This window comes from Rutidosis leptorrhynchoides, chromosome 1 (assembly GCF_046630445.1).
Source record: "Rutidosis leptorrhynchoides isolate AG116_Rl617_1_P2 chromosome 1, CSIRO_AGI_Rlap_v1, whole genome shotgun sequence".
NCBI lineage: Eukaryota > Viridiplantae > Streptophyta > Magnoliopsida > Asterales > Asteraceae > Rutidosis > Rutidosis leptorrhynchoides.
This window is the reverse complement of record NC_092333.1, coordinates 657,032,358-657,046,988: the sequence shown is the minus strand read 5'-3', so window position 1 is coordinate 657,046,988 and position 14,631 is coordinate 657,032,358. Positions and strand designations below refer to the sequence as shown.

The following is a 14,631-nucleotide window of genomic DNA, read 5'->3' as shown; positions in this document are numbered from 1 at the left end:
TGATGATCCGGATGTAAATTCTGAAAATGTACAAGTGTTAGGTGGACTTTTAGCGGCGCTTTTTGTGACTGCTTTACTGTACTGTGCTGTTTTGTGTTAACAGACAGAAACTAACTTGATTTTCCTTATGTTCAGGTGATAAGGATAAGGAAGTTGCTCAGTGATAGATTATCTGAACTAGTTGCTGGTATTCGGTGAGTGAGTCTATTTCCGGATAGAGTATTTAAGTAGCTGACACGCTACTTGTTCATACTCTTTATATTATGTTTATGTTCAGTATGAATACCATGTGTAATTAGATATTACCATGCTGGTTAGGACGGTTGCATGACTGATTACCTGTGATCTTATGTGCGCACTGTTAGTTAGACACCAGCCGAGGCGGCAAGGTTGGGAACCCACCGAGGCGGCAATGTAGGGTCGGTGTGAGGTCGACCGTGGTAGCTTGGTCGGGTCATGGTGTTACCGATTGTTCAGTATAGCATAGAAGGACGCATGTGTTGCGTCTGGACGGTTATGCAGTGGATTCAGTAAAGCGGACTATCGGTAGACTGTAGCCTGATCAGCTAAGTCGTGTGCTCGTACAAGCCGCCGATCCTCATATTGTCAGTTGTTATTATATGATAGTTCAGGACGTTAGCATAGTTGTGACCCCTTGCATGTTCAGTTGCTTATGCTTGGTCTGTTAGATAGTATCCATTCACTTGGCAGTTGTGCTAATTCCCCCACATTTCCACCCTTTGCAGGTTTAGGTACTGCTGTTTAGGACGGGTGTTGCTGACGGGTTTGAAGACATGTTTGACTACGAGCTGACTCTGATGTTTTCTGGTTTTATAATGTTTTATGTAACACCGTTGTTTTGGAATATTGTAATAACGTTAATTAAGTGATTTGATAACTTTGGTTTGTGAACGTTAACAAGGTTATTTTGGTAATTACTATGTACTTCCGCTGTGTTAAAAAAAAAAATCAGGGTGTTACAAAAACTTCATAATCAAGATCGTCAAGTGCAATAACTATATCATTATCATGTTCATTATAATTATAAAGATTTCATATTTCATACTACACCAATTTAGAATTATAAATTTCTGCACTTATCAATCTATTAAAAGAAAATGGAAAACTTTAAAGGTCACAGCCTCAAAATCATCAAAAATCATGCGGATCACATAAGAAACTTAACATTGGTAAGAAAAGCACTCATGAGGTAGTATCTTCATGGTTCAAAAAGCTATCTATTAGCCAATTCCCGCCATTTTAGCAAAAGCGTGCATATAAGTAAATGGGTTAAAATTGCCATCTCTGTTGGTTAAAGAACCATTCAGAGATATTGAAGAATTGCCAGGTGGGATCAATGGCTAATTTTAAATTTTTTTATCCTTGATTGAATCACTAAATTAAGGTTAATCTAGATATTTTTTTAATCTATAGCCTGCGAATATGTGTCAATGATACACAAAATTAAGGTGCACAAATAGTCAACTAAAGTATAATTCAACCACGCAAAAAATTAACCAATATGACCCATTATACGACCCGCCCAATTTGCATCCTACAATCAAACCTTTTACAATGAACAACACAACTGAAGAGAAAAAAATAGTCACTCAAATTCGCCTGTTATACCAATCACATTGCACAACAAAGATCAAGAAACACAATCCACAATCTTAAGACAGTAGAGTGATCAGAATCTGTAATACAAATGCAGATCTTAATTGTGTTAGGATCCCTGAGAAAAAAATTGACTAACAAATAACATGAACTGAATAACAAGTCAGTTAACTTACTGTACGTTATATCAGGCATAACACTTTGTTTATGTTGAAATCATTTGAATTAGTATAGCATTTTAGCATGTCTGTTAGTGTTGCAAGAGACGAAGTACCAATACCTGAAGTATTAATAATTGTTAAAAACTATACATATAAGATGTTGTAGTATTATTCCACGGATCCAAATGTGTTTAGTTTTTCTATTTTCAACTCCATTGTTCCATGTTTAGTACAAATTGTAGTAGTTCAACACATTACATGAATGATGAAAAAAATGAATCAAATTGTATATTAACGTACCATGGTTGGTTGTACTATTGGGTATTACAAATGTGATAACATCAAATTTTTATTTATGGGTCTAATCGTAATCACTGAGTTAAATATTTTTAAAAATATGAAAATGACAGTAAAGCGTTTGGAGCAAACCTAGCCCAACCCATTTTGACACAAGACCTATCATGATGTGTTAACCACCTCATTGGTTTAGTTTTAAAGCTGTGTTTACCTGATTCGAGAAGTTGTCTAGCGCTTCGAGCCCCTCAATCATCGACTTCATACGTGTGTCATAGTTTCTACCTTCCGTAATATTAAGCTCATAACTTGTGTATCCATTAATGGCTCATATCTTGGCATAAGTATCTACCATAACCAAAAGGGCATTATTGTTAGAACTACCAACTCTTAAATAGTTTTTGTGACAATCAAATAATGAGAACAGAACATACATATAGGATCTGTGATAGTCGAACTCTGTCGAACCATTGAAACAACCGCTCAACAGGATATCTCCACGGCCCATACATCAAACTAAAAACGTCAAATTTTGCAGCCTCAACTTTCATTCGGAAAAAAGTTTATGGTAATGGTTAACCACATCGTCTACAAATAAATGAAGCTCAACCTTACTTATATGCCTTTTGAATATAGTCACAAGTTCAGACTCCTTTTTCCGTTGTTCAATATATGAAAAATTGAAAACACTTACCGAAGTTTTACGTTACCTAATAATAGACAGTGAATGATATTCGAAAAATCCATGTACACAGTCTGCAAAAGTAACAAAAAAAGTACTCATGAAAGAAAATAAATGACACGAATCTAAAAATAGATAATCACCAGTAACTATCTAAAATCCAAATAAAATAAAATGCATAAACCCTAATAACAATTTAAATAAAATCCATATACACAAAACTAAGTATTTATAGTTCAGTTTACATATTTAACGCATATGGTTAAGACAGAGGCCTAAAATGACGAATGACTAATGACAAGGAACTCAATTATCAAAAAACATACCAGCTTAGACCTTGCCTTTTTCATCAAACGTTCTTGCTTGATCTTGAACGTTCTGTGCAAATACCCAGTCGGGTGCCTCCACATTTTTCAATCTTTTATGTCAATAACCCAATGGGACCTGGGTTTGATCTCAATACAATAAATCAATGTTCTTTAAACATGTAGCATCCCGATTGAAATTGAAATTATATATAGACATAGCATGAAATGCACTTGCCTCTTATTGTAAGAAAACAACTCCTTTGTGCAGGGGAAGTCTCACAATTCACATACTAACCAGTAGCTAACATGATGAATCTGTTAACAAAAAGGCTTCACCTATTACTCTATTAGTGTTAAAAGAAATCCACAATCTCTTTTAACCGGCATTCTTCCTTGCTTTAAAGGTGCTGTACACCACAACATGTAATAATAAAACATCATGGGCAAGTGATGCCAATTTAATGTTATCATTAGCAAAGATCATGTAGAATATAGACACTATGTACTACATTTACCAAAGAAAAACTACTTGCATTCAGCTCTTCTTTCATTCATCTAATCATGGTTTAAAAAAACGGTTAAGGCGTGCGCCTCGAGGCGCGCCTCGGAACGTTTTTGGAAAATCCCGTTTTGAAACATACTCCTCGATGGCCTTTTTTGCTGAAGCGGTACGCCTCGTACGCTCGATTCGTACGCCTCGATGGCCTTTATGTATATTTTAACTCCGCCTCGAACGTACGCTTCGGTTCGCCTCGAGGCGTAAGCCTCGCCTCACAAAGGGGAAACGCTCGAGGCACGTTTCCGTTTTTCTTAAACCTTGCATCTAATTACAGGCTGTTGATAAAATATTACTGACAAAAATAAAATAAAAAACTTAAATTTTATTAATCCACAAAGTACATACTCCGTTTTCTGCAAACAACCCATAGCCATTTATTTTCCAATCTCATCTCGCTATCTACTGGTTTTATATTGGGGGTCATAAACCATGACATTTTGAGAGGTTGTATAACAATATAAGAAACTACATTAGCACATAACTGTTCCAAACCGTTACCATTTAAAAATGTAACTCACATGTCCACCCCTACCAACATAAAAATTATACATGCATTTAAATGAAAATGGTACATGTCTAATTAAATAAATCAGTGCGTTACAAATTTATGATAAACAATTAAACTACTTGGATCTGTAACTTGGGATTCAATTCAACTTCAATGATGACTTTGAGACATCTCTTTTTCTAACCATGAATATAAATACACGATCCTCAAATTTTAGAGAAGATACTCAAAATTAAACTAAAATGATTCGAACACCAGAAGCTATCCATTAATTAAAAAAAAATCTACAGATCATAAAAAGTACTAACGATTTGAGGTTCACCAAAACCTAAATATCATAAATTAACTGAATTCCATAGCACATCAGCGCATAAATTAACTTAATTTTTGAAGAATATCAGAACTGAAGCGTGAACATCGTTCGATTTAGCTTTGCTCTGTTGGAAGCGTGTAGTGGTGTATGGTTGAGAGGATTTTAGGGTTTTTTTGTGTAGAACAAATTGAAGTCGTGATGAAAACAATTTTCCCGAACCCCCAATTTTCATTTCGATCCCGTCTTTTTTTTTTCGAATGAGAGGAAACAGGTTTTAATTTGTGTGTGATTTCAAATGGTAAGGATATACATGGACGACCCCATTTTTTATTTTTTTTTTAGTATTATTCCGTCCAAATGTTAATTATAAGATCGTAATGTTGATTTATAAATTTGGATGATGTAGAATATGGATGTTAATGATAATAAAAGGCTAGGATTAGTGGTTTTAATTTTAGATGATCTATTATTTGTTTTGTTATTATAATATAATAATAATAATAAATAATAGTAATAGTAATAGTAATAGTAATAATAGTAATAATAATACTAATACTACTACTACTAATAATAATAATAATAATAATAATAATAATAATATAATAATAATACTACTAATACTACTATTATTGGGGACACTTTGGTGGTGGGGAAGGTTTTGCATTTGATTATGGAGAATGGGCCTCGTTTTGGGCTACATCTCAACGTTGAAAAAACAGAAATTTTCTGGCCTACGGAGGACCCTCGCAGCAGACAAGTAGGTGTCTTTCCTCCTAATATTGCTCGGCCTTTAAATGGTGTTAAGTTGCTTGGGGCTCCCGCAAGTTCCGATCCTGGTTTTAGTAGTGAACTGGTGATGCAAAGGGTGACCAAGTCCATTGCGCTTATGGATAAGGTTGCTAAGCTTGATGATCCTCAATGTGAGTTGTTGTTGCTTAGGGCATGTACGGGAGTTTCTAAACTCTACTTTACCTTGCGTACTTGTCCTCCTAGTATATTTGAGGAGGCTCAACGCGCTTTCGATGGAGCCCTTCGATCTTCCTTGGAGCGTATTGTTACTGCTTCAGGGCCTGGGTTTGGTGATTGGCAGTGGCGGCTTGCCACCTTGCCATTTGCATTTGGAGGGCTTGGTGTTTATTCTGCGGGAGATGTTCGTCTTTATGCTTTTCTGGCTTCTCGATTACAGTCTGCTGGGTTGCAGACCAAGCTCCTACGTCATGCGAGTATTGTTGGTCTTGGTCGTGCTTTTGAAGATGCTTTGGGTCTGTTTAATAAAACGGTTGGGTTTGATATTTTAGGTAATCCGAGTGAGGTCGCTGCCCCAATACTCATGAAGAAATTGGCAGATGTTTATTTCACAAAGGTTACCGCTTCTGCAGAATCCACTTTTTCGTTATCTCCCCGACAATCGGCCTTATGGAAATCACAGCAGGGTGATCACACCTCTGCTTGGCTAAGGGCAGTCCCTATTTTGGGGTTGGGTCAGACGATGAACGCAAAGACTTACCGATGTGTGTTGTGCTACCGGTTAGGTGTTCCATTGTTCTCTATCTCGACGGCATGCTCTGCCTGTTCAAGGGTTTTTACTGGGGATATTTTCGGGGATCACGCGGTGTCTTGTGCTGGTATGGTGGGTATTAAGCATCGACATAATATTGTCCGGGATTCCCTTGTTGATGTTTGTTATCGATCTGGGATTTCAGCGAGAAAGGAGGTTGACATTGGGTTGTCTGGAGGGAACGACAGGGCCCTCAGACCTGCAGATGTGTTACTTTATTCCTGGGATTGTGGTCGCGATGTTTGTGTTGACTTGACTGGGTCTTCTCCTTTGACACAGTCTGGGCTTTCTGACTTTGTCCCTGGACGTGCTGTGATTGATGCGGCTCGTCGGAAGCGGGTCAAGTACGAATCTAGTTGTCAGGCGATTGGTTATGGTTTCATTCCTTTCTCATTTTCTTCCCTTGGGGAATTAGAGAAGGAGGCTGTTTCTTTGCTAAAGCGGGTTAAGAAGAATTCGATGGCGCAAGATATTGGTGCCGGTGCTGCTGCTCATATTTTTACTAGGATAGGTTTTGCTATTGCTAGAGGTGTGGGGGCCCAGATTGTCTCTAGGCTTCCCACTAATTTTTTGTAAGTTTTAAAACTTTTAAGTTTTTTATAATAATAATAATAATAATAATAATAATAATAATAATAATAATAATAATAATAATAATAAATTGTGGTGTTTGTATATAACAAAATTACACATATCCTTCATCCCAATATTAATTACTCCGTATATGCTTAATTCTTAATTGTTTGTTTAGGCTTCAGGGATATATCTTCTTCAAAATCCAATATTCGTCGCGTACTTCTCTTGTTGCATCACTATCCAGGTTACACCGGAGACTCCTAAAAGATTTACAGCATCCATCCTTCCCGCTTAGTTAAAGGTATGCTAGGGTTCTGCTCTCAATCTAAATTCAAAATTAGTTAGATTTCATTATGAATATAAACAAGACAAGAATAAATGCTTTCCTTTAGTAGTATAAATTAATTCAAATCGATTTCAATTTTGGGAATAATTCCAAGCCATTATCGTTACTCCCTCTCTTCTTGTTCATATCCAATGATACAATACTTAATCACGACACTTTAGGTTGTAGTAATTGTATGCTAGTTAGCTTAAACTTTTTTTAATTCCCGTTGTATGCTGAATTACTTACTAAACCTAGTTTAGTTTCTCACTAACAAAAACATTTCAAATGCTGTTACAGATTATATTATAATATTATATACATACCTGTGTATATATGGATCAATCAAGTTTGCAAGGAACACAAACACAAGACCACACTGATTGGGTAGTAGCATTCAATCATTTCAAAAACCTGATAGGGACCGCGAGTGTGGATTTAAAAGTGCAGTATATAATCAAACTTTCTCACCTGCTAAACCGTGTTCCTGAAAGCATATTAGTATCCACTGTGCCTATTTTAGTCAATCTTCTTGACACATCATCCACAAACGATACACTTTTGAAAGCCACAGTCTATTGTTTAAAGCGCTTATCGTGTGAAGGGGAAGGACGTCTGGCTTCAATCATTGGTCGATCTGCAGCCATACATCGAATTCTGTGCCTGTTACCTCAATCTGATGTGTGTTTACAAAAACTACTTTTGAAGTTCCTTAGAAATGTTGTAGCTTTTGATGGTACTAATCGTGTTAATGTAGCTAGAATTGGTGGGCTAAAGGTTATAATTGATATGTTAAATTCAAGCTCTTGTCCTAATAGTTTAAGAACTCTGTTATTGGATATTTTGAGTGCACTTTCTCTTTTAAGAGAGGTTAGAAGGTCTGTTTATAATTTGAGAGCTGTTAGTTTACTAATCGAATCAGCTAAAGTTGGGAAATTGGCTTCTAGGACTCGAGCCGCTCAAGCAATCGGGTTACTTGGTTTAGTTAAACGTGCAAGACGTGATCTTGTTAACTTTGGTGCTATCGAGGCTCTTGTTGATTTGTTAACAAATGGTGATGTTTCAACAAAGATTGTTGCTGGTAATGCATTAGGGGTATTATCGTCACATATTGATTACATTAGACCCGTTGCTGAACACGGAGTTATTCCTTTATACGCGCAACTTCTTCAGGAACAAGCGCCATTGGCTAAGGAGATTGCAGAGGATGTGTTTTGTATTTTAGCTGTTTTTGATTCTAATTCAGTAACGATTGTTGAACATTTAGTGACGATTATGAGAGGAAACGATAACGAAAACATAGCGGCAGCAGCTGATGTTTTGTGGGACCTATCAAGTTATAATCACGTGTTACCCTTTATCCATAGTTCAGGTGTGATTACAATTTCGTTGGAGCTTTTGAGAAGTAGTAATGATACTAATGTTAGGGAAAAAGTTAGTGGGGCCATCGCTCAGTTGTGTTACAACGAGGCTGAACGGGTTGTGATATCTGAATCGGATGGAATATCGATTTTGATTAATATGTTAGAAGATGAGTCAGAGGAAGTCAAAGATAATGCTGCACAGGCGCTCGTTTACTTTTATGAGGACCCGTTGTTGTGTGATAGAACGACAGCTGTGCATAATCATCCTTCGTTTGTTCGCATGAAGGAGAGGATGTGGCACACACGTGGGGCCGAGTTACGTTTGGCTGCGTCGGTTAGACAGATGACTCTTGACGAGCTAACTTGGAATCCAGCTCTGGTATAATCTTGATATTCATCATTTTATGTTTTAGTCATGATACTACTGTACCTTTTGTGTATATATTTTATGAATTAAAAAGAAAAAAACATTGATTACTTGCTATTAAAATTAAAATCTTCTTATTAAGTTACAAATTACAACTCGAATTATTTTGAGGTTCCATAGCTGGAACTTGATCTTCCACGGTACTCAGCAACAAGCTTTGTGAAGGAAGAAGATTTGTTTCCCAACAACTTTGATGGCGAATCGTATTCATCAACAAGGCCTGCAATCAAATCAAATATATTATATAAGATAACTGATAATAATGTAACTGATTACTAATTATACTGTTAATCTAACCTTGTTCCAAGACCAGAACCATGTCAGAATTGAGCACGGACGTGATCCTATGTGCGATTGCGATGACAGTACAGTCAGCGAAATGCTGCCCAAGTATTTGCTGTATTGCGTAATCCGTTGATGTATCGACTGAGGCAGTAGCCTCATCAAGCACCAAAACCTTACTCTTTTTTAATAACACGCGCCCAAGACACACCAGTTGCCTTTGACCCATGCTCCAATTTTCCCCATTCTCATTTATTGCCGAATCAAGTTTGCCTTCTTTACTCCTAACTTCATCTCCCAGTTGACACTTATCTAGAGCCTAAATAAGTGAAACAAAAGTTTAAGCTAACAAGAAAAAACTTTGATGTATACACTATTGTAATAGTCGGCCGACACGTCGGTTTGGGGACTAGCCTGTTCCGACTTGCCCAAAAACGTCTTACAAGTCGGTCAACGCTAAAAATTTGGGTCAAAGTAGGTCAAATTCGGTCAAATTTTGGCCAAGTTAGGTTTGAGTCGGTCAAATTCGGCCAAGTCGGGTCTGAGTTGGTCAAAGTCAAAGTCAAAGTTAGGTAAAGGGAATTATATTTTTTAAAATTCTTTTTTGTGCCATATATCTATGTTTGGAATATTTAAGTTTTTATGTTTAATATATTTATGTGTAATATATATGTTTTATTTATTTATTACTAAAAGTTAGCGTTGGTCAACGTCCAACTTAAACGACCCGTCCCTACAAGGTCCCGACTACTCGTCCCAACTCGCGACTTTTACAACCTTGGATGTATATACACTATATATATGATATATATAATATAATATAATATAATACTCCGTATAATATAATATAATATAATATAATATAATATAATATAATATAATATAATATAATATATAATATAAATATATACAATACACAATATATTCACCCTACCTCCCATATCTGTTCATCAGTGTACTGTTCAAGTGGATCCAGATTGCTTCTTACAGTTCCTTGGAACATGGTCGGATCTTGAGGGATTATGCTTAATCTTGACCGCAAATCATGAAGCCCGATCGTGGATATATTGATCTCATCTATGAATATTTCTCCCCTACTCGGTTCAACAATGCGAAATAACGTTTGTATAAGTGTTGATTTACCACTTCCTGTTCTTCCTACAATTCCGGTCTTGGTACCACCATGAAAAGTGCACGTAACTCCTCTTAACACGAGCGGCATGTGTGGGCCATACCGAACCTACTCTCAATAGCAAGTTTGAAATGCTGTATACAAGGGTAAATTGGTAATTTAAGGTAGGTAAGCGGTTACCTGGAGGTCGTGGATATCGACTTTTCCATGTTGTGGCCATATTTCGTTTGGTCTTTTCGATTTTATGAGAGGTGCCTCACTGATAATCGATGTGTATTGAAGTATTCTTTCGACTGAAATGATACTATTCTCCATGTTGCATAGTTTCCATATTACGGACGCTTGTAGGATGTTTAAATTAAGCCCGTACGTTACTGCTAATCCCGCAATACCTTCATCATCCGTTAAAATGCATAAGTTAGCCTTAGGAAAAACGAGAAGTAATTCTTAAAAAAGATGAAGATCTTACTTGGATCAATGGTTCCGTTAGGGATAATTAGTAAGAAGATTAAGAAGAAAGCAAACATCAGCGATGACATCACTTCAACTCGGAATGATAGCCATTCTACTGCACCGGCACTATGAAACTTTGGTCGGGAATATGCATCGATTAGTTTCATATTCGTGTCTTGAAATCTATGCGCCTGGTTAAAGCTCCTGATGGTCATTAAACCCGATAAGGTTTCCGAAAAGTGTTGTATTACAGGAGCTTTGCACACACCAACTAGTCGTGCTAACTCTCGTGCTGACGGGATGTAATATTGCTGAAAATAACATAAAGATACATAAAGTTATCATTAGCTTGATACTTAATACTAGAAGTGTAACAATTTGAAAACGATCATGAAAGTGGGACCTACCTGCAACCATATGCAAATAGCAAGAACTGGAATGAAAACTAAAAACACCTGCCATGAAATCTGAGACATGAGTATGATAACAGCCAGAAGCTGCAGAACTGCAAACGTAAAAACGCCAACTGCATTTGGAATTGTTAAGTCTACTGCGCTTTGATCCGTCGACGCCTGTAGGAGATTAACACGTTGACAACGTTGACTAAGAGTTGACTAACTTTTGTTAATATTTTACATCAAATACAACATAGAATATCTTGGCTTACTCTGTTTAGGATGCGCCCACTTGGGGTAGAGTCAAAGAAAGACATCGGAGCGCGAAATATGCATAAATGCATTGCGTTGAACAGTAGATTGGCCGTTTTATAACCAGCTGTTGTAAGACACATGGCTCTAAGAAAAATGCAAATCATGCTTCCAAATGCTAAACCAACAAACACAATAATGAGTGTGGGCCCTTTAACCGGGGCCACATCGTCTGCTGACACCGGTGAAGCCCAAGCCAACCAGTAATTGCCTGCAACTTGAAGTAGCTCAAAAATGATTGCGGCTAGTAGTATACATGGCACAAGTGCACCTTTATAATAACTTGTAATGTATTTCCAGTAGATAACAAAACCAACACTTCCTTTTTCTCGTTCTTCGTTTTGAACTATCTGTCTATTCGTCTCTTGTGTATCATCATCCGATTCAACATCGTTTATCGTATCTTTTTCGGTAACTTTTGTCTTTTCGGATTCTAAATTGGTCTCCAACGAGCCAATTATCGATAAAGCTTCATTATGTGCACCAACAAGTTCCATAAACTCACTTTCTGAATCAAGAATGTCATTATACTTTCCAGCTTGTGTAATTCTTCCACCTTTCACAACCTTATTAGAAATTTAACACGGAGTTAATTTTAGGTGTTGTTTGTTTTTCAGTGCACGCGGACGTTTTTAATACAAATTGTTTGTTTTTTTTGAAGACATGAGATCAAATAATGTCTTATTCTGTCTGTAAACTCGTAGATTTGAAAATTATGCTTTTTAGTGCTACAGACATGATTAAATTATTTTGCAAACATAAAAACAAACACTACAATATCTTCAGACAAAAACATCTTAAAAAACAAACAATGCCTTATCTCATTATGTATGAATCAAGTAAAGAGACAATATTTGAATAGCTTTTTACCAGCACAAGGTCAGCAACTGGCAAGAACTCTACTTGATGGGTGACATAAAGAACCGTTTTCGATTCCAGAAACTCCAGTATACATTTCTGCGATCCAAAGTAGACGTAAGCAAAACAGTTCGCGGGTAACAAAATAACAAGAAAAAGTTCCTTACTTTAAACAAATGGCTTCCTGTATGAGCATCAACGGCACTGAACGGATCATCAAAAAGATAAATGTCAGCATCTTGATATAAAGCGCGCGCAATCTGTAACCTCTGTTTCTGACCGCCGCTCAAATTAATTCCCCTTTCACCTATAACTGTTTGATCACCAAAAGGCATGATTTCTAAGTCTTTATGTAAAGCACATGCTTCAAGAACCTTATTGTACCGTAATCGATCCATCTTTTTACCAAACAAGATGTTATCTTCTATCTTTGCACTTTGTATCCATGGTGATTGAGCAACATAAGCTTTTGTACCATTAATCATCACACTTCCTGAAACTTTAGCCGTTTCCCCAAGTATACACGAAAGTAAACTCGATTTTCCCGACCCAACTTTACCACAAATCGCAACTTTCATACCATGAAATACTTTTATGCTTATATCACTTAATGCTACTTGATCACCCCATGAAAAGCTTCCATTGGTTATATCAATTGCAACATTTTCAGGACTATTAACCGTCTCTACAAGATTAGAATCTAATTCGTCGAGATTAAGATATGAAGTGATACGATCTAATGAGACTTTAGTCTGTGCAATCATGGATACTGTATCAGGAAGATTGTAAATCGGTTGCTGAAGTATCTTAAACGTTGCGATTGCAGACAATATCTTCCCGGATTCGAGTTGGGTCCCACAAAGCATACATGTTGCAAAAGTGACTGCAGCTACAAAAGTTGGTGCAACCCAAAATATGCTAACAATTGTAGTTGAAGTACACAAGAACTTTTTCAACCATATTGTTTCAACACTTCTAAGCTCATAAATTTTTGACAAAAACTTCATTTCCCACCCCTGAAGTTTAAGAATTTTCATATTTCTCAAAAGTTCAGAAGTTTCAATCATCCTGTTGTCTTTCGATTTCATTAACCCGTTTTGAAACCGCTCCTGCAAACTCCCTAATGGAATATTAGCCAACATTATGATCACGATGGCGGCTAACGCAGCAAGTGATCCTAACCCTAGATTCTGATATAAAATTGCTAGTGCAAAACCAACCTGCAAGATTACTAACCATGGATCATGTATGTACCAACCAAAGTCGCCGATTCTTTCAGCGTCAATGGCGATTAAATTAGTAACCTCACCACTAGTTGACTGACTCGAAATAGTCAAACCCTTTTGATAAATCATTGCAACAAGGGCCGCACGAGCCTGAATCCCACCTTGTTGCAGCTTAAAGAACCAGTGCCTTTGTGTAATTGACTCAACCACTTTGGCAACAAAGAAGATGAAAACGAAAAGGTAACCGTTGCGTTTTGAATCTTGCTCGCTTCCATCAAGGAATTGAACAAATGCGGTTATGAGATAAGGACCAACGTAAGAAGCGAGCGTGTAAACAACTGCTAGAATTGCTGTAACTATAATGTCTTTCCATGTTGTAAAGATCAAAGCTTTTACAAGATCAAAAGTTGTGAGCTTTTTCTTGCTTTGAGTTTCTAAATTCTTTCTTAAAATTGGAAAGGACCCTTTGACACTATCAACACCTGTTAAGTAAGGGACATCTTGAAGGTCTAATGGTTTTTTATAACCAATTGAAATCAATGGGCTCAACCAAGAGAAAGTGACTAGGCTAATAATGCTACAATTTGCATAAGGGCTTACAGTTTCTGCATCGTTGTGATTCGATTCTTTACTTATAGCTTTACAATTATCGGTTAAGAGCGATTCTTGAAGATCTTGATCAGCTCCCATCATTGCAGTCTCTAGTTGGGTCAGTGTGACCATGTAATTTATCAAATTGATAAACTTATTCTCTGCATATTTAAAGCTTCATCAACACCCAAAAGTATTGTCATAACTTCTTGGCCAGTAAAAAAAGTTTGATATCTGAAAACCTCTACCCTTACCTTATTAAGTCTAAACTAACCAGTATGTCACATGATTTGACTGTTTTGTTTTAATAATTTTAATATAAATTAATAATATACATATTGATATGTTAAAGATGAAGATATGATGATTAGCAAAGATGTGCTGGTTCATCAGGGGAGAAACACAAATCAACAACTCAGCTGATTACTAGTTACAATACAAACATCCTAAAATATTCTACTCCGCCATTTCAGGTATCTCATATATCCTATACTATGAAAAATGAAAAAAAAAATAATAATAATATAAGAATTAGAATTAAAAATTACATACATAATAGTAGTATTGTGTTCAGTAAAAGAGTAGATTTTGAGACATAACTAGTATATATTACACATATAGTACCTTTTATTTTCCAATCGTAAGACCAGGTTGGGTTTCCATAAAGAAAGAATGAATGCTAAAATCTAT

The 14,631-nt window shown here is 36.5% G+C and overlaps 2 protein-coding genes and 1 long non-coding RNA gene across 6 annotated transcripts; 1 reads left to right on the top strand and 2 right to left on the bottom strand.

Annotated features, from left to right (window-relative positions):
* Positions 1–1,437: 1,437 nt before the first annotated feature.
* LOC139885830 (uncharacterized) lies at positions 1,438–4,720 on the bottom strand. 2 transcript variants are annotated; one of them, XR_011772127.1, is made up of 8 exons: positions 3,578–4,720; positions 3,298–3,469; positions 3,081–3,198; positions 2,767–2,828; positions 2,507–2,660; positions 2,287–2,420; positions 1,794–1,897; positions 1,438–1,697 (listed from the first exon to the last, which is right to left on the bottom strand). It is a non-coding gene; the product is annotated as an uncharacterized lncRNA (long non-coding RNA). The 2 variants fall into 2 exon arrangements; XR_011772126.1 differs by having other exon boundaries at positions 3,298–4,720.
* Positions 4,721–6,722: 2,002 nt separating this feature from the next.
* On the top strand, positions 6,723–8,720 carry LOC139888200 (uncharacterized). The gene is made up of 2 exons (XM_071871240.1): positions 6,723–6,877; positions 7,202–8,720. Exon 2 carries the CDS (start codon positions 7,238–7,240, stop codon positions 8,648–8,650), a length of 1,413 nt encoding a protein of 470 aa, XP_071727341.1. The 5' UTR covers positions 6,723–6,877; positions 7,202–7,237; the 3' UTR covers positions 8,651–8,720.
* Positions 8,641–14,631, bottom strand: LOC139888053 (ABC transporter C family member 3-like). 3 transcript variants are annotated; one of them, XM_071871114.1, is made up of 10 exons: positions 14,566–14,631; positions 12,292–14,102; positions 12,137–12,223; positions 11,227–11,832; positions 10,967–11,131; positions 10,576–10,870; positions 10,287–10,498; positions 9,909–10,214; positions 8,990–9,293; positions 8,641–8,912 (listed from the first exon to the last, which is right to left on the bottom strand). In XM_071871114.1, the coding sequence occupies exons 2-10, from the start codon at positions 14,071–14,073 to the stop codon at positions 8,794–8,796; spliced, it is 3,876 nt and encodes a 1,291-aa protein (XP_071727215.1). In that variant the 5' UTR covers positions 14,074–14,102; positions 14,566–14,631; the 3' UTR covers positions 8,641–8,793. The 3 variants fall into 3 exon arrangements, with proteins under 3 accessions (XP_071727215.1, XP_071727296.1, XP_071727261.1); XM_071871195.1 differs by lacking the exon at positions 14,566–14,631 and having other exon boundaries at positions 12,292–13,244; positions 13,345–13,416; XM_071871160.1 differs by lacking the exon at positions 14,566–14,631 and having other exon boundaries at positions 12,292–14,400.

Coding starts and splice junctions, on each gene's coding strand:
- LOC139888200 (XM_071871240.1), top strand. CDS start 7,238: ATGGATCAATCAAGTTTGCAAGGAACACAAACACAAGACCACACTGAT.
- LOC139888053 (XM_071871114.1), bottom strand. CDS start 14,073: ATGGTCACACTGACCCAACTAGAGACTGCAATGATGGGAGCTGATCAA. Junction 10,871..10,966: donor CTATTTGCATATGGTTGCAG/GTAGGTCCCACT, acceptor TGTTATTTTCAG/CAATATTACATCCCGTCAGC. Junction 10,215..10,286: donor TCGATATCCACGACCTCCAG/GTAACCGCTTAC, acceptor TATTGAGAGTAG/GTTCGGTATGGCCCACACAT.